The sequence below is a fragment of the Erithacus rubecula genome, assembly GCF_903797595.1.
Source record: "Erithacus rubecula genome assembly, chromosome: 11".
Classification (NCBI taxonomy): Eukaryota; Metazoa; Chordata; class Aves; order Passeriformes; family Muscicapidae; genus Erithacus; species Erithacus rubecula.
In genome coordinates this window covers 13,687,298-13,711,303 of record NC_136663.1, presented here as the reverse complement: position 1 = coordinate 13,711,303, position 24,006 = coordinate 13,687,298, and the positions used below count along the sequence as shown (strand labels likewise).

Below are 24,006 nucleotides of genomic sequence, written 5' to 3'. Positions count from 1 at the left end.
CTGTTGCTTTATAGTTTCAGATACTGTAAATTTCAGATGCTTGAAATCAAATATTTTTCTTTCATGGAATCTTAAAGAGTGATTGACAGAATAATAAAGGATACATGGGGACTAATAATTACATGGCATCTTTTAGCAGGCCTTTTTAATAGATGTTCTTAAATTCTCATTTAAAAAATGTAGAAAAGTTCTCATTTTACATCAGTGACTGAAGAGAAACTTTTTTTTTTTTTTTAGACCAAAGGATGATGTATTATGGAAAATGCAGAACTTGGCACCAGGGTCAGAAATATCTTCTCTGTTACTGTATACTGGATTTTACCATCAAGCTATAAAATTTTAAAAGCAAGTAAAAAATGTAAAGAAAATTATGCAAAGCAGTAAAGAAAAAGTATGTTTAAAAACAGCTAACACAATTCTGCAATCTGATTTACAATTTTAAATCTAATTTACATGGTTTTTGTTAGCTTCAGCTTCAGCCTTAACTCACTGTTTTGTCAGTGTTCATTACAGTTCAGCACTCCTTTCTGAAAGATCTGTCATATTGTAACAAAAGAAGGAGACTGCTTTGGAATAATTCTATAAAAGAACTGAAAAGCCCTTGATTTTGGCCAGTAATGAGTAATAAAAATGACTTAGATTGGGAGCAAAGCCAACTGTCTGAGCAACAATATTCATTGAAGATGCACTGAAGTTACATGTGATTATGAGAATGCCAAGTGTGTGGCTTATTAAATTTGCTTGAAGAGATTTCATGGGAGGAGAGAAAAAAAGAGGCAGTGCAGGTCTCACTGAAACAGCTGCATATGAAAGGGTAATATTTGGATTAGAAAATAAATTAGAAGAATTCAAAGGAATTCAACAACAATGTTTGAACCATATCGTAAAGGAGGCTGAGGATTAAGGGTTTATGGGGAAGAGAAAAACAGAATAGGAAAGTGTGCATAAAACTCATAGCTCCATAGAGAAACACATAATCCCTTTGCTGTGGGTGTTCAAGGGTAAATTTGGTTTATTTTCACTATTTTGTTTTGCACTTGTTGAATAGGAGGGAAAAACAGAGTAAGCATAAAAAAACTCAGGATGCATTTAAACAAAATATCAGTTAATTCTGCAGCTGAAAAGCTTCATAGGTAATTAAAAATATCACAACCTTGGCTTTTTCTGTCTCTGAGGCTATGCATCACTAAAATATGCAGATGAATCCCTGAAAAACCTATTCAAATTGTAAGCAAGTTATATGCAAGGGGAGTAATGGCATATGTAATTCAGTCTTTCTGCAAAACAGAAACAATTCTATAGTAGATTTCAATGTTGTTCCCTTACAATGCAGTTATCAGAGAAAGGTTAGCTCTCTGCTGGAATACTTTCTGAAAGCATCAGCCTCTACTGCTATAGTAGAAATACAATTGAAAAGACTTATCCTGTTCAGTAGCTAACACTTTATTTTGGGAGTACTGACCAGAAACTTTTTTGTGATTTAAAATCTGTGAGACTCTAACAGTTGAACTGATACTGTGACCAGTATTTTTTTCTATCAAGCTGTTTTTGACAGAAAATTGGATTTTTGATTAAATTGAAATGTGCAAGAAGTGATGAATTTTTCTATGTAAGATTTCCAATGCTTAAAAGAAAGGAATTGCTGAAAAAGGTATGAGACTGCATCATGAAAATTATAGTATTGGGCCATAAGTTTCCATTTTGCTCGAGGAGATAGATTTCCTACAACCTGGGGTTCTTGGGACATATGAGTCAATGTTAAAAGGGAAGAAAACTGCATTTAAATGACTTCTTACAGGATCTAGGTAGTGGCAGTGTTGTCTAAAATTACTTGTGCTGAAAAGGGTTTTGAACACTGCAATGCCATAGATCTGAGAATAGCCCCAACATTCAAAAGATAATTACAACTGTACTAGTCACTTGTTCAAACAAAAACCAGAGGATCAAATTTCACATTTCTAAACTCTAAATAATACAATGAGAAGAAAAAAAATCTCTATCTTCCTAATTATGACAAATTTTAATAAAACAGAAATTAAATGATGTCATTGCTTAAATCTGGGGGCCAGACTGCAGTTTATACAATGCCTTTGCAAAAATCCAGTCTTTCAGACCACTCCTCTCTTACATACTGGAGCTCTTTGATTTCCTTAATTTTGAAGCATTTTTGTATGCAAGTGGGTGTAAGATGTTATCTCCATACCTGTCTCACATTTCAGGTCTCTTGGGAAGAACAGATTCTCATGTTTTTATATTTTTCCTTATCATGGCTATTGTTACTGGTTATTATAAGACTGGCAAAATCTCCAGTCTTTCCCCTGATGAAGAGACATAAGCCTCTTGCTTTGCATTAGTGGAATCCCACCCAGCTGTAATCCACTAACTGTTAATCCTTAACCAGTGTAAGACACCATGTCAGTTATTTCCATGTCCTACCTGTTTGGTTCTCATTTTGGAATCTGGTGACAGATTGTTGTAGGTGTAATGGGCCTGTGTGACTCCACAGAAAAGGACAGCAACAATACCTGAAATTCAAGGAAAAACAGAGTTAGCTGCTTCTGTTTTCTTCCTTAGGCTTGCAGTAGGCTGCATAGAAAATTAGTCTGTTAACAGCTTTTTATAACAAAAGAAATTTGAGATATATGTTCTAAGGAAAGCATGCTTTCACAGCATTTCCCCTCTTGTGTAAATTGCTATATGTAAATGCCCATGGAGGAAGAAAGCTGTTTTTTCCTTAAACTTGGGGCATGTCTGCATAGATAATTATTTTCACAACAGCTTTCTCGTGTCCATTGTGCTCATCCTTCCCTGGAGCCCTGGACACAGGGTGGGCTGAGCACAGAGCCAGCCAGCAGTGGCAGTGCTGTGTGCCTGCCCTCTCTGGGACTCATGTACACACAATTTCCCACCACCCACCCCCCAGTGCTTCAGTCCTGGTGCCTTTCAGCCTTCTCCTCACTGCCTCCTGTGCAGGAGCTCAGCATGCTCTAATTAGCCCTTTAGTTCTGCTGCCTCATGGGCTGCTCTGCACATTGCTAGAGAATCTTCAGCTCACAGGCTGCTCACATGTACTGGCATTATACTGATGAGTCTGAGGCAACAAAGCAAGCAGAAAGATCCCTGTCCAGGTTTAGGCACTATTCATCCTTGTGATGTGATTGTGCTACAGTTTTCTAGGCATTTATGGGGTTAAACAAGCATGAATGGAAACATTAAACCAGTTCCACTGGAAGCAAAGAGCATGAGGTGGAATGGTGTCTGCTCCTCCAGTCCTGGAGGTAAAGCTGGATAAAGCTCCCTCCATCTCCTCAGGGCAGGGACTCCCCTGGCTTTATGGGGGCAGCTGGAAGGGGCTCAGCACGGGGCAGAATCTGCACCTTTAGCACAGCAAACCCAGCAGAAGCCATCTGTACTTCCAAAGCACTGATGGGAGCAGGCCAGAGCCCAGGAAGAATGGACAGGAGCAAACTGAACGAGTGTCCGCTGCCCCCAGCACTGCTGCCCCCACAGGCTCTTTGCCAGGCTTATCCAAATCTCTCAATGCTGGAATTTTAGCAGGGACAGGGCCCTTGAGGCAGGTGAAATATCCTCCTGCCCTGAACCACAGCACAGGTAAGGAAACAAATCAAAGCAATAATTTAGACAATGCTGAACTATTACATTTGGGGGAGATTGCGTGTGTGGGATCTGTGATCTCTCACATACCAGTTAAATTAATCATTACCTTGCCATGTCTTTCTTTAGACTCTACTTATATTGCTAACCAAGAAAATATTGCCTAAAAAAATCCAATTTTCTTGCAAGCCCCTCTCCTTTTTTTCTGGAAAGAATTGGGGCCTGGCATTAATATGCCTTTGATGGAAGAAAAAAGTATGGAGTAAATACTTCTGATTTGATTTGGCACAAGGGACAACTGTCATCAGAAAGAAAACAAGGAGACAAACATGTTTTTCCCCACAAACCACTGTGAACAATTTGCTTGCTTCTGGGTTCTCTTTATATTGTAAATTTATATTGTAAATTTACCTGTACTGCTTCTATGGAACACTGACTCTTTAGCCAAGAGAAATTCCACTGAGCTTATAGTTTGTCTTTGTTTTTTTTATATTTATTTCTTAAGACTGTCTTGATATTTATTTTTTTCTAGCTACACTAAGACTTTTATTCAAAGTAAATAATGTGGGATGTGGTGAGATTGTCACTGCTTAAATACATTCCAGCTAGTTTATATTTTTGTGAGGTCTAATTACCCTCATAAATGTGTCTAATTATTTTTTCTCAGTAACTGTATTTGATTGTGCAGAACTGATCTGTGGAGTTTAAAAATTCTCAAGGCATTAATAATATGCACTGGGGTGTTCAAACAATGACATTTCAGTTAAAAATACAGCCAAACAGTAATGTTGCTAAGTATCAGTAGCTCCAGGCTCAGTAACTGAAATGGAGATAAGAGTTTCTGATGCAGTTTCTTCTCTATTAATCATCAGGATGTCAAGTCTTGCATTTTTAAAATTGACTATTAAATTCAGTTGTGATTATAAACTGGTTTTGACTGCTAAGAAACTGTTAATTATGGGTAGTGAGAAAACTGAGAGAGTGTCATGAAGAATAAAATAGCTTAAATCTGATTTTGCAATAAGAATAAATGAACTGAACCATGCAATTATGCAAGTGTGGAAACCAGATACCCTGTTTCCAGGGAAGACTGGGGGAATGCAGAGGAATATTTCAATATTGCTACAAATGAAAGCTTAATATGTACCAGCCTGGACTCTCACAATGAAGAGTTCATTAAAAGGTTTGGAGAAAATGGCTTGTAATGAATGTCCATAAAAATGATTACTTAAGAGTAATGACCAATTACATGTTAACTGTAAAGGAAAGAGAAGTACCCAAAGAGGCAAACACAGAACTCTTTAGTTACAGGGAAAAAGCAATCTGGATTTCTTTGTAACACTGTTAAAGCTGGATTTTGAGGTTAGCTGCTAGCAAAATACTGCATGAGCAGAATATGGCACAGAATGAGGTGTTTTTGTGAGTTTGCTTTCACAGAGAAATGGTGAAAGCAAATATGGCAATACTGGAGCTGCAAACAGAAAGTGTCCATTAGATGCAGGGAGGCAGAAAAAGCCAGGCTGCCCTTTCACTTGGCCTCAGTTTCAGACAGCTCACTCCCTCATTGCTTTCTTAAGTGGCAAAATTAGCAATTACTAAGACAGTACTACAATTGCAGAACAAAATTCTAACTTAAAGTAAGCAGGGAATGTTTTGAGCTGAAACAGGTTGTAAGTTGTTAAGTACAATACAGCTCCTTGTGTTTATTAACAGATTACTGAAATTTTTCACTTAATATAAAAGATGAGACACTTCACAGAAAAAAATCTCATTGGTAAACTTTCAGCTACAGATCATCCTCTTTGAAGAGGTTTTATTAGAAACACAGCCCTACTTTTATTTGATTTTTTGTAGCAGAGAAATTGAGACTGCTTGTTAGCTGTTAATACAGCTAGAGAATTTATTCTTACATAAGTTTTTACAAATACATGTAGTTGAAATGGCTGTTGAAGTTATTAATATAAAAAGGTAGCAATTTTATAGGGACTTAAACATTTAAGAGTATTTTGTTGATAGTGTGAACCCTAAAATTATAGTCTGGGAGTTAGTTAATTTACAAGTGCTAATCTGAAAATGGCCCCTATATTGTCACTAAAAAACATAATCTTTTTTACATCATTTCACAAACATGCAAAAAGGAATGTCAGAGAAGGGCAGCATGTGCAGTGTTACTTTAATGCAAACCTGAAAGTGAGTGGCCACAATCAAAACCTGAGAATTTGCTAATTTGAGAGACTAAACCAGACATTTTCCTCCAGCTGTCAGGTCTTTTGGTGGTAAAAAAAGGAATTTTGAAAAAGAAAACCACCAAATCACTACCTTCTGGGGGAGCAAATGAACAGATAAAAAGTATAGCTTAATTTCAAAAGATCTATAAGCAAACTGACCAGTTTTTATCCCAGCTTCAAAGGTTTCCTGAGATTCTGGGATGCCTTTCTAAAGATGCACAACATACTGAAATTTCACAGTAAAGCAGCAGGAACTGGTCTCTCATCAAAGGTGGTGAAATAAGTGGAAAAAGCAACAATGAGGATTGGGTGAAAGAGAAATTATTTAAATTATTTGCTTTGGAGTAATTTTTAAGTCAGAATCCCCACAGCATCCCATGGGATGCAGGCTGAACGTGTGAGTGCAGGAAATGAGATTTTGTGTGCCTTGAATTGCTGCAGTCATCAGCCACACACCCCTGCAGAAACACCCCTGCCCAGGCTGCTTTCACTGGGGTGTGAAGTGTGACTAACCATTTTTGTGGTGATAAGAAAAGATTTAAGGCTTCTAACACCACACCTGCACCAGTGCAGAACCAAAGCTCGTGCTTTGTTCATGAGGCTTTTATCTCTTGAGTCATCTGAGGTTGATTTTATGTTGAAGTGACAGAAAGCAACAAAAGGTGCAGCTGAGGGGATTTTTTAGGCCCTTATCTGGGCAGTGTTCATTGGTATTGCACCTGGCTGCTTCCAGTGAGACCTGGGCTTCAGGGTTGTACTTCTGTAACCCCAAATGCTGGATTCAATTCACACTGGAACTCCTATGGTGACATTTATTCTGGACATGCTGCAATTGCTTACCCTGTTTATCCTGAACATCTGCACCAGCAATAAGGCTCCACTATCCACATTTTAATCTCAGCTTAATGCCTTGCTAGAATATGTGCTTTTCTCTAAAAACATACTCATTTCTCTTTTTTTCTTACTGCTTTAGAAGGCTGTACCTAGAGCAGCCCTAAATTAGCCAGAGCCAAGCCCTGACCCCAGTAATGGGTTTGCAGCAGTCCAGCTCAGCTGTCATCTGTGCACAGCAGGGCAAATGTCATCTTACCTGTTGTTTTCCTAATTAGGCTTAGATTTCATCCTGTGCTCCTGGAAATGGCAGATCTAGAGCTTACAAGAGTTGTGGTCCTTTTGTCTTGGAAGCCAAAGTATCCCTTCTCCTTCCTTACTGATAGCAGCCTGCCTACTCTGCATGCCACAGCATGGCACATTACTAATGAACAAAGAAAAGAAAACCACACAGTTTAGAATTGAAAGCCCAGAATATCTTCCTTGTATGGAATAATGTCAGCTCAGTGAACTAAAGCCCATCAGGCACCAAACTGCCTTGGGCTCACAGTGCTCAGAACTGCAGACAGAAATGTTTTGGTAGATCCCTTCTGAGAGTGTCACAAGAACTGGCCACAGCATTTTAAAAAGGCAATGAGGGAGATGACAGATTCTGCACAAATCACAGCAAACAGGAGAAGTGAACAGCACGGGGATAAATGCACTTTGTCAGCAGTACTAAAGAAAATGGGAGTTGGTGACATTCACTCTTGCTATGTCCTAAATACAAAGGTAGCACAAAATTGCCACAGTGAGAGACCAGATCTTTGGACTCATCCTGGGTACCTCATTCATAACATGCTGCTTGTTTATTTTTGAAGGAAAATGAGGAAAAAGCTTTCCTGCTAGGTAGACTCTGCTCTCCTGTGATCCCCTGAATAAGAAGGCAGGTGTCACAAAGGCAGAAACATCACAAAATATTCAGAGAAGCATTGCTGAAGGTGAGGAAGCAGCAGTAATTTATTATCACAAGTTTTTTGCTTTATAATGATCAGAAATCAAAGGACTCTGAAAACCAGTAAAGGAACAAAAGAGACACTCTCCAACAATTTTTTCCTTCAAGGTCTATTGTCTTTCTTGTCTTTATAGTGCAGTTCTTTAGTGTGCAAAAATCAGAGGAGCTTGGCTGCAATTTTGGTGCCTTTACACCGAGTCACTGTGTGACTTTGAAGTATGCATCAAATGAACATACACATGCAAGCCTAGTCCCATATATATGCTTGAGTGTGTTTCTGCAGGTAAATTAATCTCTTTTGAATATCTGGTCACTTCAAACAGCTGTAGATAGAGAAGGTCTAACTGAGGTGACCATTAAATGCTCACGTACCTCATGGAACCTTTCTCAGACTGAGTGATCATTTAAAATTTAGAAAATTTTGTCAATTATAAAACAAGATAACAAACAATTAATAAATGCAAGATGTACTTTCCTCATTTATTTCAACAAGTGTTTAATTTAAATTATTTATGATTTTATTAATAGCCTACTAGTAAATACCATGTAATGAAGTTTGCAAATGAAAACAACTCTATTAACACTGACCTTACTCTAGTATTCTGTTATTACAGCTTTGCTCAGCAGTCAGGAATGATATACTCCAGGGCAAATGAGAAAATGCACAAATTAGATTCTACTGTATAAGAATCAATTTATCATGCATATGCCACAGCTTGATGATATAGCTATAAGATTAATAACCATAACATTAATTTATAATTTCCAGTTCCCAGTATAACAATAATTGTGTAGTCATCCTAGGTTTTTATTTTGATTTGCTGGTTCGATCACATCCATTTTTCAACCAGGGTCAGGCCCATATATTGTGTGTTATATATCATGGGATATCTTGAGGCAGAGGAATGAAATATTTTCTGAAATATTGACCTGTACTGCTCTCCATTTAAATTTTATTTTGGAAATCTGCAAGCTAAACAAGTGAGCCCTACCACCTACTTTACCCACTAAAAAACCAGTATAGCCCATTATTTATAAATTATTAAATACTTCAATATTACACTTCAAAAAGCCCAGAATGATTGAAGGACTGCTTTGGAAAGCATTATAAGAATAAAATTATATTTCAATTACATTACTTAATAGCAACAGGGAAGTACTAGTCCAGTGTTAATCCTTTGAAGTTCATTTAGAAGGAATGAACAGAGAAACACAATATCCAAGGAAAATGAAGATGAATATAGGCATAAATGTCTGATGGGACAAGTTAATTTTGGAAGCATGTCAACACTAGGAGTGTGGTCCACTGAATGCAGTGGTGCAGCTGTGCCATTGCTGGACTCTCACAGCTGCTTTTAAGGACAGGCACAGGGACTGTGAAACCAAAACCTGCACGGGCTGAGGCAGACAAAGGGCAAAGCAAGAAAGCTGGAAAAGACTGGAAATGATGGAGAGTGGATTAAGAGCTGAGTGTGTCCTGAGGCATAACTGAGTTTTTGCTGGGCTCTCCCTGCCTCCTGCAACAGGTGCTTTGTGTGTGCCCACCTGTGGGGACTGCTCACAACTGCATTTTCAATTTCCTTAGCATGGGTACAAGAAACCAGAGCTGAACCAAAGTCTGGTGAAAATTTCTTAACCAACAGAGTATTTCTGCTGCTGAACTTGGCATTTAAAATATTTTCAAAGGATGGGAGTTTGAACTATTTCAGAGGAAACTTAAGGAAGACAAAAAAAACCATCAAAACTGGTTAAGCCAGAAAACTAAAGAGTAGTGTCAGCACAGTACTGATAAAGTAACTGTATTTATTAAACACAGCTTTGAACTTCTGAAGCCACAAGAAAGGCTCCATGATTTTTTCTGTAATAATAGCTTCTGACAAAAGCCTTTTACAGAAATTAAGTGGCAAAGATTTAACTGATGAAAGTTTCAAGATTAAACTGCCTTCTCACAACAGGTTAATTAAACCATTTCCATGTGAAACTCAGAACCCATAGAAACATACCTATGAAAAAATGCTAGTGACAGACCTAAAAATGCCTGATACTTTTTATTGGAATATATGTGTTGATGAAGTAATTATCTTTCCTCCATCATTTCCTTTTTTGATAAGAATTAGTTAAATTTCCCAACAATTTTCTATTTTTTCCCTTAAATGGAAACTTTACTTTGGTTCCACTCTTTTCCTCTGTCTCTGCCTCTGTCCATTTAAAATTCCTTACCATGGCTACCACCACCATCTGTGGTGTTCAATAATTAAGTCTTTTATTTCAGATATTTTATATATTACAGCAGAAAAGAGCAGTGAAACACTCTTCAGGGTAACTACCAGGAGAGACTCTGCTGTCCATCATCAAATCTGCAGCATGCAAAAAAGACATATGCCAGTTATTTTTGTCTGGACATACAGTCTGTTCCTATGCCTGAGAAATGGAAATTACCTTTGGTGCAGCACCTGAGCCTCTGAAAGATATGAGTGTTTCCTTTACAAATCTACTTTTTGTGTATAATGTATAGTCAATTGTTCAGTTGCTGAAACATAGCATCTGAAACAGAGCACGGGCTCTGTGAGGAGTTCATTTCAAACAATCCTTACTTGGAAGCCACTGGGTGGGGAAATCAGCACCCCCAGCAGCAGGCAAGGATCAGCAGTCATCCTCCTGGGCTTACACTTCTCTGTGCTATTTGTGCCACATTTTAAGAGCTTTTTTGAGTCCAACCCAGGCAGCAGCTCAGAGCCTCAGCTGCTCACTCCTCTCTCCCTCCTCCCCAGTGGGATGGGGAAGAGAATGACAAGGGGAAGAGTGAGAAACCTTCTTCCTCCAGCTTCTCCAGCTCTGGGGTGGTCAGCTGGGATCAGCTGTGCTGGCTGGGTCCCCTCACAGCTTCTCCTGCCCCCTCAGCCCCTTTGCTGGTGGTGTGAGCAGCAGAAAATCCCTTGGCTCTGTATGAGTGCTTCTCATGGCACCTGAAATATCCCTGAATTACCATTGCTGTTCCCAGCACCACTTTAGCTACTGTGAGGAAAATAATGCTACCCTTGCCCAAACCAGTACAGGGCAGCTAAAACACCAAATGGACTTTCATTCCACCTGATATCTGATTTTCTTTATGTAATGCAATACCACCCTTTTGTTGAGTTCATGTTCCACTGTTTTTATCCATTGGCCTTGAAGAATTTGGCAGTAAACAGGATCCAGAGTTGTATAATTAGTGATGCAAAGATGCAGATATTAATACCCATTCAGAAATAGTTTGATTGTGTGTCTGATATTTAAAAAGTAACATGCTGGCTCCAGGGAGCTCAGTAAAAATATAACTGTTGCCTTCAAAAAGCTTGGAACAATTTTGCAAACAAACCAGCATGGGCTGCATTACCACTCCATTAAGCATTTTTCTTCTCCTGATTTTCCCTGACATTAATTAGAGCACTAGATTTCAGGGGTGACAACCTCAAGAGCATTAAAACAATCAAGGTCATAGAAACTTTGTTCATTTGAATACAACAAACAATAGGTTGCTGTGGAGGTAAACTATATCCATTTAAAAATTTTGCCTAAACTTCTGTGTGCACTTTAATGGAGGCCCTGGGTACATAATTGACTGTGATTGTACAATTTCTTCCCTGGCATTATTGAAAAAAACAATTGGATCACTCATCTTTCTACCTGTCACTGAGACATGGCTGTGCCAAAGATATACATGTAAATGCACTGAACAAGATGACTTTACTTTCCTAAGTACAAAGGTGGATGCAACCCACTGGCCCTTGGCCCTGTTCTTTTTTACTACTGATAATTGTCTCAATTATTGATAATTGAGAAAAACAAGAAAGGCTCAGGATATGGAGTGTGTGCAGAGAAATACAAGGCACTGCCTATTTCCTCCTTGTACTTGCTGTTATCTTTGGTCCTACAGCTGGCCAGAAAATAGGGGGATTGATAGAGGGACTAATAGGGATGGGATAATGCAGGGAAGGAAGACTGAGGACTAGAGCCTGATCTATTATGTCTTTGTATGGAAGAACTGTTCAATGTCACTATAGAATAGTTCATAGAGATGCAGCAATCTTCAATATAGCCAGAGGCTTTTAGAAGCTTTGTATATGATGTCATGCCTAAAATAAACCATGCATTTTACCCACACTAGAAGCATATTATGAAATTGCTTTTATTTAATTAACTGCAACACTTACCTGTAAGCCCAGCAGCTTCTGCTGATAAGAAGGCACTCCAGGATAGTAGGAAAAACAGACCTGTCTCCAACATAGGAAATTCACACAGCTTTGTAAATTTTGTCAAGTGCTAAAAGATTACTAAGGAAAATTGAAAATGCAACTGTTTTGTAAGCTAAAATTACCCCCACACTGAGAAAGGATGAAAGAAAGAAAGCTCCCCACCATATTCATCTACACATGTTGAATTTGGGAAAAACTGCACAGATTCTAACTTATCTCAAAGAGAGAAATCCAGAACAGATTTAAAAGTCAGCTATTTTGAGTACTGTTGTGGAGTTTGAATTAATATCTAGTTGGTTGCATTTGATTTTTTTTTCCCCAGAAAAAAGGAAAAGGAAGTAATTTTTTCTGATTTTATAAATGATGTGGCATTTGTTTATATTTGTGTGAATGCAAGAAGGATCAAAATCACTGATCTTTCTACAGTAACATTTTACAGGAACTTTAAAACACAAGAAAAAATGCAGAGCAGCAGACAGACCTTTCATTTCTAGCTTAGTTAACCTGATGGGCTTGTTGGTCACACTGACACGGTGTAATATTTCCTTTGTATTTTTGTACAATTGCTGCTAGCCTGGAGTTCATAAATAAGATGCTGTTCTTAATAAGTTCATGTTTGAGCCTCAAAATACTTCAAAACACTTTCCTTAAAATACAATTATTTACAAATAGGATGGTAAAGGTCAGAGTCCTGCCTGATGGTAAATGCTAAAAAAGAAATTTGTAGATTCTGACAAATGACAATTTCTTGTCAATTTATGATTTGTCTGTTTAGAAACACTTGAGCCTAGAGTGAAAAGCTTCAGGCTCAAACTAAAGATGGTCACTGTCAGATACTGCATTTTTTCCCAACATATATACATTTTATCCCTGAAAACAAACCGTAGAGGATATTAAAGCTGTGACAACAGCATAAGAGGATCCCATAGCAAATGATCCAGCAAAGATCCCCAGAAAATTTCCAACTGACTGGAAGAAAGCAGCAGCATCAAACGTGTTTGGATTCTCCTTAGGACTGTAAATGGATATGGAGCTGAAAAGAAAACAAAGGGGTGGGGGGAAAGGAGAGAAAAAGGAATAACAAATTCAATCACACTGCAACAATTTTGGAATCAGTAGAACAGTTTTAGGCACTCAAAATGCAAACCAAAACTTCTTTGGGCTAATAACAGATGGGAGCAAAGCAGATGGAGACTGGTGAGAACCAATTTGTTTTCCAGGTATCACACTGGAAATAGTCTACTGCCAGTCAGAAACACTTTTATACCAGAAGTGCCATAAACAATATTGTTTCCAGGCCAACAAAACATTAAAAGGTGGTAGATGGATAAGAAAGCTGCAGGGAAGATAGATAACTTTGAATTATTTATTGTCCATATGTCCTCAGAGCAGTTACATATTCACAAATATCCTTGATAAAAAGTGCAGCTTTGGGGCTGAGGTTCAAATGGGTGACACAAATCGCAGCAGGCACCACACAGGCAGCAGCAATTTTGTCACAAGCCACCAAGTATTTTCCTTCTTGGTGCAACCCTTCATAACCAGGGCTGGAGCTGTAGCAAGCAATGGGAAACCTTGTGGTTTGAACCTTGTGGAATGAATGTTGTCCCACAGAAAGAAACTGCTGCAGCTGTCCAGGTCATCTCCTGTTTCCCAGAGTGCAGCCACCACAAGTATTTTGGAATGGGAAAAGGTGCTACCAAAGCAAAGGGGCTGTGCAGTAAATAATTCTTTGAGCATCTCAGAGTTATTTGCCACCAGTCAGGCATTACCCAGAACACCAGTAACTAACTCCATTGTATGCATGTTTTTTTTCTTGTTGAAATGTTATATTGAACAGATAAAAATAGCTCTAAGTCTCCCAAACTAATTAAGCAACATTTTAGATTTGTGTTCTGTTGCTTTGAGTACTGTTTTGAGTACTTGTATGATCCTTGTCAAAGAAAATGTGCTGAGCTTGGCATTGGATTCCAGAATGTACCTTGGATTGCAGGAAAACAATTGATATTTTTAGAATTAAAATTCTAGAATTTTAAAAAAAATTGTGAATATTTTAAGCTTTTGGTTATTAAGAGCACGATCCTTGCAGTCTGAGGGTTTTCATTTGGAAACAAGGCTGAGTTGAAGTTCTGTATAAAGGATTTTCTAAACAGTTGCACTGAAATAACATGAAGATGTGAAAACAGTTGTCATGCTTTCAGTCTGCAAAAATGGCACAAGGATTCTCAAGGCATATGGTGGAGCACCACAAATATGAGGGTGAATGCTCATGTACTACAACAAAAGTAACTGAGCACTAAAATCTGTTATCTCCAGTCATGCTGATTAGCAGCACCACAAAATCAGTGAGATGATTTCTAGTGGAAGGAGCTGCTGATGCAAGGACAGAAAACTGGCAGCAGAGAAACTGGTAGTCACCAACATGTTGCTATCTAAATTTTCTGTCCTTTTTCAACTGTGGCTTTTTTAGACCAGGGCATCAGTTATAATTCTTTGTTTCTCTTGCCTAAAAACTTGTAGGTGTGTCTTGACAGCAAAGCAGCCACTTGGTTTTTTGATGTTTGTCCCAGCCAAGTACACAGAGACTGCAGCTGCTGGTCTGTCCTGCTCAGTGAATTATAAATCAGGAAATGATCTTTTGTGCCACTGGACTGCATTGGGTGGTGAATTCAGAGAGGTCCTGAACCCAAGAAAAATGTTTCTGTTAGAATGATGGGCTCTGACCATGACAGTGATGCACAGGAACGAAAAAGGTCTTGAGTGAAAATTTATTAGTCAAATGCAAGCAATAGTCAGTAACTGGCTTTTTATTAAGTATATTAATCTTAGGGCAAGAAAAGTTTGCTTTATTAAGGCTGGTTAGGGTTACAGTTTGCCCTCCAACCTACCAAAAGGTTTCAGGTATGAAGAAAACTAGAAAAAAGCATCCTATTCTTAATGTAGTTATTTCAGGAGCAAATATGAAATGACTCATTCTCACTGAAAAATTTTTCTGCTCAGTGTGCCCCCCATGATTTTTTAAAACATGACATCTAAAACATTTAAAACATGACATATCATGACATATGCTCATTATACTGCTGTGGTTTCTGATTGAAATCTTTCCAGAACTCCTGTTTCTCTGCAGCTCAAAGAATGCCTACTTGTATTTTTCATTTTGCATTATTCTCTACTGGAGATATTTATTTTTCTGGAGATTTTTCTTTTTAGCACTAACTTTCAGTCCTTTCAAGCATCCAAAATACACAGTAATTTACCTGACAGTTTTTCTATATAAGCTGCAATTTAACAGAACAGGATTTTATCCTGTTTATTCCATTACTTCCTGCCAAACCAATTATTTGACCTAAAAACAAAATTGCAAAGTTTAACACTGGAGAAAATCATAATTAAAATTATAGTGCCTCTACTCTTCTTCCTTTTCCTTGGAGAGCAATTCAAGAGCTCTGCTGGCATGACTTGCCCTCTCTGCTATCTGCTCTCTGTGCCCTCTGTGCAAAGGGGTTGATTGCAGTTCATTAATAAGCAGTGAGGGAGAGTTTGATACTAAATTTCAAACTGTTTTTAGGTTTTAGAGGCTTTCTAAACTAATGAGTCTAAGGGAAAAAAAAAAAAAAAAAAAAAAAGGTTTATTTCTGTAAACTTGTATCAGAGGTGGATTAAGGGAGTCCTCAAAGTAAATGCAGCAGAAAACTGTTTTCAGAGATTGATAAATGGCAAAGGCTTGCTTTATCTGCCAGCTGTAATGGGAAAGAGTGCAGGGACAGGAATGAGAGATTTTTGCTGGCTCCTCAGTGAGTGATCAATATGTATCCCACAGACACCTGTCCCAGGTGTGTGAGCTTGGTAACCTCTGCCTCTCCTTCTGCTTGGAGTCAGGAACAACACTTCCCTTCCTGACTGGTTCTTATAAGGATTAGCCAGCACTTTCCATGTTAGAAATCTATTTAACAGATCTCTATTTCCAGTTCTGTGTTTCCTTGAGCCAAAAACACTGGACAGGCTCAAGAGCTTTCAAAAAAGGAAATATTGACCATATTTATTTATGCAATATATTGCAAGTTAGAGTGGCTGTTTTTCTTGAAGCAGATAGAAGATTAACAGCCTGTGTCAGTTCTACCACTGAAGCATTCCACTTCCCTCATCTGCTGAGATCACCTTAGGATGAAAGCTCAGCATCACACTTCAATTCTACACACTTTGTAGGGATCTAATACTAAAGGCCTGCATGATCGAAGGGCTTTTGCAATAGAAAGCATCCAGTCATGTTTCCATTCACATATTAATTGATTGCTTTTTACATATTGAGTTCTTCTTAAGCAAAATCTCATTTATTCATAAGATCTTTTTCTTCCTGTTAGTTTTCTCAGCCTATGAGTACTGCACAATATATTTTCCTTGGAAAAAAAGAAATAAAATAGAAAGCACTTAGCATTGCAGCAAAGATTTTCCAGTAATTCATGCAAGTTTTTTGAGGGAAAATCTGTTACTGAGGTTAAATCTTGTATCCTACTTTTGTTTCTGTCCAAACCTGATGTGCAGAGGAATAATATGGCAGCATTTTATAAAGAGATGCTAATCAGCTTTAACTAGCAGAACAGCATAAAGATGCTTTGTTTTGATATAAGCCAAAGTGAAGCAACACCTGTATCAGATGAATTTTAGAAAAATGCATTATGCTGAAGAAAATACACTCAAGCATCAGAAGGAAAATGTGTGCAAACACCAGAAAACTTCAAATGGAATTAGGTAGAATCAGTTATTAGAAATAATCAGCAAATAGACTTTCTCATGTTTATTTGACCAACATGAAAATAAAGAGCTTTGGAGAAGAATATTTCTTTCTATTTGCTAAACCAAAGGGTTTCCTTTGGCCAAGTGCCCTTCTTCCTCCTTGCCACTTCATCCTGTGCCATGTAACACTGCACAGAAGAGAATCAGGAACAATGTGAAGAAAATAAAAGAATACCTGAAAATACAGGAAGGTCAGATGTTCCCTAAAATACCTTCATTGAATAAAGGGGGATCTCCCTCAGGTGATAAATAATTATAGAACTACATGGTGATTTCATCAGCTGCTAATTAAGAAAAATAAAACAGGCCAGAAAAAAGTATTCTAGAGTTCAAGGTTGTTTTAAAGAGGGAAATAAGGTTATTTTTGCTGAGATTATAATTATGCAGAAAAAGATAGGTCACTACAGCATGTAGAAAACTTGGATCTCTCAGAGAAGTGGATTGAATCAAACAGTTTCTGTTCCCACACAACTTTGTGGTTATAGTTTTCCTAAAAGTGTTGGAAGAAAGCCAGAATGTCAGAGCTGTAATTTACCCCCAATATGTGTTTAAACTGGGGGGAAGATGTGAAAGCCCGTGCATAGCACAGACACCCACAGCTTCTTCTCTGCTTAGACTGCCTCACAAAAATCTACACACAGGAGGAACAAGTAGATAAGCTATAAATCTGTGTCATGGGTTATTTCCTTCCTCTGTTTTCTGACCTTTGTTCCTTTGTAGGCTTTTCCAGAATTTCTAAAATACTAGAGGACATTTTATCTTAATTACTTTAAACCAAGCTAACACTTACTGCTGTTGCAAATGAGCTTTTATTTCTTTTACACTGGTAACTATTTTCAGTTTTCTTCAGTGTCCAAGCCTGAGCTGACACACAGCAGCAGCAGCTTGACAGAGAAAACAGCAAATAGTTTGTGTAGTTCCAGGCAGACTTTCCCTAATGCAGATCTTAGGTGTCACCTACCCCCAAACACCAGGGACTGCAGAAAATCTGTCATTCTCCCTCCTCCTTCTGTCTCCCAACCCACTATCCTTAGGAATTCTACTCTACCTCCTTAGAGAACCTTGGAAAACATCTATCCTGGTGATCCCATTCTTGCCCTAAAATTCCACCACCTGTGCCATAAAAGGACCTGGCATCTCACCCACCTGGATGGGGTTGAACTCAGTTTCCCTGGTGCTCAGGAAAAACTTTGCCAGTCCCTGCTGGCAGAGGGGCTGCACACCCTGCATCCCTCTGCCCTGCTCAGAACCTGCTGCAGCCACTTTGACTCACAGGAAGATGTGAGATGATGGCTTTGACAGTGATTAAGGACCTAATGGGTCTGCAGGCAGAGCAATTTGAAGTCTAACATCATCTCTGCTCTGGAGTGGAGCTTCTCTGCCCCAGTGCATCTGAGAAATGGTGTGCACTGTCATCTGTACAAGTATCTTAGCCTCTCATTACCTTGTTCTAACCTGTTTTTATCTTTGACAGAAAGAAATCCTGATGAACAGCAACATGGGCTTAAAATCTGTGTAAAAAACCCTAAGGCTTTAACAGTAAAATTTGTTCACATATCTCTGAAGCTTGGCATAGGAATATTTCATTCTCAAATGACTGTTACTGCTTCTAAATGCCTAATTTTCATAAATCTATTTGGAAATATCACAATCACAGTGACAACTCTTTCCTGTCCCTTATCTTCCAGAGGAATGAAGCACATCAGCACAAACCAGATGGCTGATAGTGGGTTGTCTGTGACAGCATGTGCTGCATTCTGTGCTATCCCTGTGACTGTCCTTATGAGCTGATCATATCAAAAGGCACATAATTTACACATTTCTGTGCCTGCAAATGTGATCCTTTCTCATTTGGATATCAGAACTGTAATCAACTCACTGTTTAATTCTTTTTAAACCTTGCATGGAGAGGAAAGGCCTGTGTGTATCTAGAGCAGCTTGAAGTCAGTCCCTCAGTTAGGGAGCTTTTATTGGCTTCAGCAAGTGGAAGATGCACATAGTGCTAAGAAAGTAGAAACATAGAATCAACCACCAAGGAAGACATAAATATATTTATGGTATACAGAGATACAAAGAACTGGACTTCTCCCCTGACTAGCATCTCTCTGTAATCACTTATGCAAAATAGAACTTACAAGGTAGAACAGTACTGTAAAAAACTTGCATTTTTTTTCTGCAAAGAAAACATGACTGTAAAAGTTACAACCCATCAATGCTCTGAGTTTATGAGAAACAATGAACAAGTTAAAAATTCTTCAGTCAATATCTGGAAGGAAAAATGAAATAGTTTTCCATGTTATTTGAACCAAATCTGCTGCAAGGGTGCCATAAGGGGACTTAGATGTGCTCTATGTGTTAAGACTCTTGCTAATGCTGGTACATGAGCCTGATCAATCTTTTTGCCTTCCTACCCCTGACCCCCTGAATAGTTGGGAGCTATTGTCCACTCCCAGCTCTGGCATTACTATCTTTACATTCTTCCTCATTATTCACCTTTGTGTTATCGTTCAATTTTTTACTTGTAAGCCACTCATCTCCAAAGTTACTTAAATAGCTGAAAAATATTTATCAGAAACATTTACACAACCTTTCCTTTATATGACAGTTCTTCCCATTAGAGCAGAGTGATGAGACCTTGGAATAAGGATTTTCTGTGAAAATGATACATCTCTCTTGAAAGCAAAAAATTGAATTAATGTTCAATTACAAGTGTTCTGTCAGCATAAGCAAGAGTTTAATGTCTCCTGGAGGCTTAATTCCATCCATGCCTCAGGTTTATTTGTACAAAAGTGGCAGAATGTGATACTATGGGACTTCATTTACTCTACAATCAGAGTGCAAAGAATAAAACAGCAGAGCACTCTCACAAGACACTGTCTGATGTGTCCATAAGGGAAAGGGAAGGTGATTACTGGAAGAATGGGTAGTCTTAATTAACCCTCCCTTTTTCTACTAAAATTTTTGGGATAACTCAAGGATAAGGTAACAAAGCCTTCCAACTACCCTTGTCTTTCACAGTGACTTCACTCCTGCAAGCAAATTTTACATTTATCTATGCCAGTTGAACTCCACCTACCTGTTGATAAAATGATGTGGGCTGATGGTTGCCTGCACAGAGCATTAGAACGCTGCAGATTACCAGGAAATCACTGTGATTTACTGTCATCCTGCTCCAGAGCAGAAACTGCCTCAAATTACCCTTACAGTGAGGAGTACCTGGAGTAACTCCACTGATTCAGTGCAGTTGGTATAGATGTGCACTGGCATTACAAAAAAAGCAGGATGTGACCCAAACATTTTAAGGAAGGTTTTAAGCAGCCTGGTTAGACATGAAAAATTCTTTGCTCTTATGGGCAACTAGCAGAGATTAAATGGAAAGTTTCCACTATTTATCTTTATGAAATAGTAATTTTCTTATCACACAGCCTATGATTTTGTTCAGGAGCAGTTTGAGACTGAAACAACAGAAAATGATGTATATTTTATGCCAGACAAAATTTAGGCTTTGACTCATCCTCACAACCCTGCAGGAGAACCCATGAGACCTGTGAGCACTGTGACATACCCAGGGATGAATAGCAGCATTTCCTTTATAATAACAGCTGCTTCTTACCCTTCACAAATGCATGGTCCTATTCACCTCACCCTCCTCCAGGCTTTAAACCAACTTGTCCCTGAGATTTAGCTGGCTGAACAGCACTACAATACACTGTAATCTTCTCTGAAATCCCCTTGAATGAATGTGAACAAAGGAGTGAAGGGTAATATCACATTGCTTAGCTGATCAATAGAAGAACATATGCAGCAGGTTGTCGTTTAATATTCAAAGGACTTTTTCTTCTGTGACCTCTGCTTATGAAAATCTGACGTGCCCAAGGGTGGTGCAGCCCATGTCTTTTTACAGGCAACATCCCAAATGCTGAGGGAGCCTGTCTGTGCTCAGCTCAATGCTCCCAGAGACTGGGAGGGAGCTCCAAGCCCTCCTCACCTCGAGGAAAGCAGACTGAGCTCTCACTGCTCCTCTCCTCTTGGCAGTGGCCAGGAAAGGACCCACTCTCACCCTGGTCTGCCCAGCCTCAGCTGTCCCATGGCACTTTCAATGGAGGGGTAACAGTGGGTGTAAATTACTTAGGAATGTGGAGCAGGAAGGACAGAATTGGGAATATGGTACAAAGAATTGAAAGGTTAAGTGAGAAAGCAGGAGAAAGAAAACTCTTTGTGATTTCTACCAGATGTCAGTTTTATACTCTATCCAGTCATATATTCTACCAGATCTCATTATAAAAATAGAATGTTCTAATTATATGCTTTCATAGATTTTTCTCAGGCACAAGGTGTAATTTCATTTTTTTCTTCTGTTTTGCCTGTTATATCCCTGAAATAAATTGTCTGTGACACAAAAGTAGTCTAATGAAGTCAGACTATATAATAATCTTTGTTTGCAACAAACCTAGAGCTTAGTAAGTATGGGTACTCTTTGTCTTTTAAGAGATTCTACTCTTTGTGTTTAAATTACTATATCCTAGACACAGCTAAGTGTGCTGCTAGAGGATGCAGGTAGTCCCTGGAGCAGGTGGATAATTCACTGCCAACACTATGGGGCTGTGCCAAATTTCTGGCCTATCAACAGCCTTGGGCTTTTCCACTTGCAGACTGTTTTCTATCAGAGATTAAGAAAGGATTCCCTGTGGTATGTCATCCTTCTATAGTCTGTGCATGCAAAACAGATTTTTTTCTAGTCAGAAGGGAGGAAAATGAGAAAAATCTACATTTCATATAGCTTTTTAATATCTGGAGTAGAATTTGTCTATCTCCTACCCAGATTTTTAGAGAGATTTCAAAAAATAAATAAAAAGCTCCAGGAAATATTGTCAATAGATGCAAACAAAATAGTTTACATGATTTCTAATGTGCTCACACCATGCATTAGATGACCTCACCTCAGTCCTGACTTAGAACAATCTAACCTTGAGGCTGTGCCAAACATCCCTCTTTAGCCACATTTTACTCAGGAAAGCAGCTCCCTTCTCTCAGGTGACACAGTGCAAGGGATGTGAAGGGCAGGGCAGTTCACTTGGAGCCCTTGTGTCAGCACTGCAAGCTGCCTGTGCAGTTTTCCTTTGCATTCATCATTAGAACTCCTCAAGGATGGCTCACATCATTTTTTCCCCCAGTGAAGACACACCCTGTGTTCTCAGTTGTCTCTTTCTGTGCTGCAGTTGAGAACCCAGCTGCTGTGGGAATGGGATTTTCAGAGCTCCTATTGATTTTTCCATGTGCCCACTGAACAGCTGATAATTTCTGCTTTCACTAATCTGGATTTGAGATGAGCCAGTAATCTAAAGAACAAAATCTTTTTAATCTCCTGAGCTGTTCAATCCCACCTACATTTTATTATTGAAAATATTTTTTATATTTTACTTTTAAAAAATGGAACAGCTAGGGTAAAAAAGACTCAGGCATTGTCTGAATGAAATGCTATCCTGCCTGATAACAAAGCTTCTCTCACAAATATTAGTTCCACTTCTATTGCTTTATAATAAATGGTTGCAGCTGTTGCCATGGCAATTTTAATTTTTAAAAATGTATCTAACTGAAGACAAGAAATGCAGCTGTTGTTATGAGAAAGTCTAAAATAAATCCAGATGTGAATTGTATGATCTAGTGTTGGCAGTATTAACGTCAGAAACAAAACATGTTACATGTTTTGTTTTCTTGATATACTGGAACTGAGGATGGGGATTTAGGGATATTCTCTATTGTAAGTCTCTGTTCCTGATCCAAATATAGCAAATAAACAGAATGAAATTTCACCTTAGGGAAAGGCTCTTCACTTGCTAGAAAACCTGGTCAGCCTTGAGAATGGCAGTAATATTCCTGTAGGAGAAAAGTGGGCCTCAAGCTCTCTTCTACTTTTCTGCTAATATGCTAACATTTTAGTTTTTACAGTTTATAAAAAGGAAACTCCCAGCCATGGTAGAAATCTTAGAATTGCAATACTACCTATTTTTTACTACCTTATCACTCTGTAGCCTGAAGTTCTTTAACCTGTTATACCTTTAATGTTAAAACAAAATTACTGGACAGTGCTCTACAAAGAAAGCATAGTCCAACAATTCCCAGCACACGTACTAAAAATCATCCACTGGAAAAATCCACTGTGCTTGGATGTTAAATAGTCCAAGTAAGTATCTTTTGGGAAAAAAATATTTAAAGATAGAATTTCTGAAAAGGTGAAAGAAGAGTATGTCCAGACTTTTCTGAAAGTGAACTTAGCCCCTGGTAAATGCTGACTGAAAAGCAACAGCTCAGAGCAGGAGCAGAGAGGTGTTTACAGTGACAGGAGTGGGACTGGGGCAGGGTGGCCCATGGGCTCAGAGGTGGCTTGGCACAAGCCTTGCACCTTTCTGCTTGCCTTGGAAGTGCCCAGGCTGCTCTGCCTGAAGCCCCTGTGAAGTGCAGTGGCTCTCACAGCCTTTCAGCAGAGTGGGGCTGCTGCACCCTGTGGAAATTGGTTTGCTCAGGCGTTCAGTGAGTGCTGATCACAGCACCTGCCAACAGCTCCTGGCAATCTGCAGGATTACTGGACTGCACCCACAGAAAAATTAACACAGACAGGGAATCACCACTTAGGCAGGGAACTTGATGTGGATAGAATATCAGTCCCAAATTCTAGACAATCACAACAGTAAAACATTCTTTTTATGCTTAAGGATTACAGCAAGAAGAGAAAACAAGAAAACACACACAAATACACACTCAAACACTCCTTCTATTTCTCTGACTTCCATCTTTTGGGACATTTTACTCAAAATAATTTGAAGTCTGTATTTCTTTATCATTTGTACAGGAGTTTTGAATATAAGTTACCTTTAAGCCTTGCTACTTAAACATATGCTACTTGAAGGAAATCTAAAAGTTAATGGGAATCATGAAAATAATCTGGAAAATAAAATCTTACCCATCCCAATTTCCTAAATATAAATCACTTGCTCAAAGTGTCCTAATATCAAATACACCAGATGAGAGGTTTTGCTTTGATAAAATTTAATTATTTTCAAGTACACATACTAAGGCAGTTGGACACAGCTGCCAGCTGATGGTGAATTATTCCTCAGTGCTAAGATTGAAAGAGTTAAGGAACATCCTCTTTTGTTAAAATGAAGGTATATACTATTAGCCTATCCAATGCACTGTGAAAAAGCTCACAGAAATGACATGCAGCCAAACAGATAATTTTTCTTTCTGGCTTTGTAAAGACTCCATTGATTTATGGATAAACACATAGTATAATACATTAATTTCCACC

The 24,006-nt window shown here is 38.5% G+C and overlaps 1 protein-coding gene across 1 annotated transcript in view; it reads right to left on the bottom strand.

The window, feature by feature from the left end:
• SLC9A9 (solute carrier family 9 member A9) overlaps positions 1–24,006 on the bottom strand; it is a 172,197-nt gene that overhangs the window by 95,428 nt on the left and 52,763 nt on the right. Inside the window, exons 7-9 of the mRNA XM_079314715.1 lie at positions 12,801–12,936; positions 11,862–11,970; positions 2,437–2,525 (exon numbers count right to left, since the gene is read on the bottom strand). Coding sequence (XP_079170841.1) covers positions 2,437–2,525; positions 11,862–11,970; positions 12,801–12,936 — 334 coding nt within the window. The remainder of the gene's footprint in view (positions 1–2,436; positions 2,526–11,861; positions 11,971–12,800; positions 12,937–24,006) is intronic.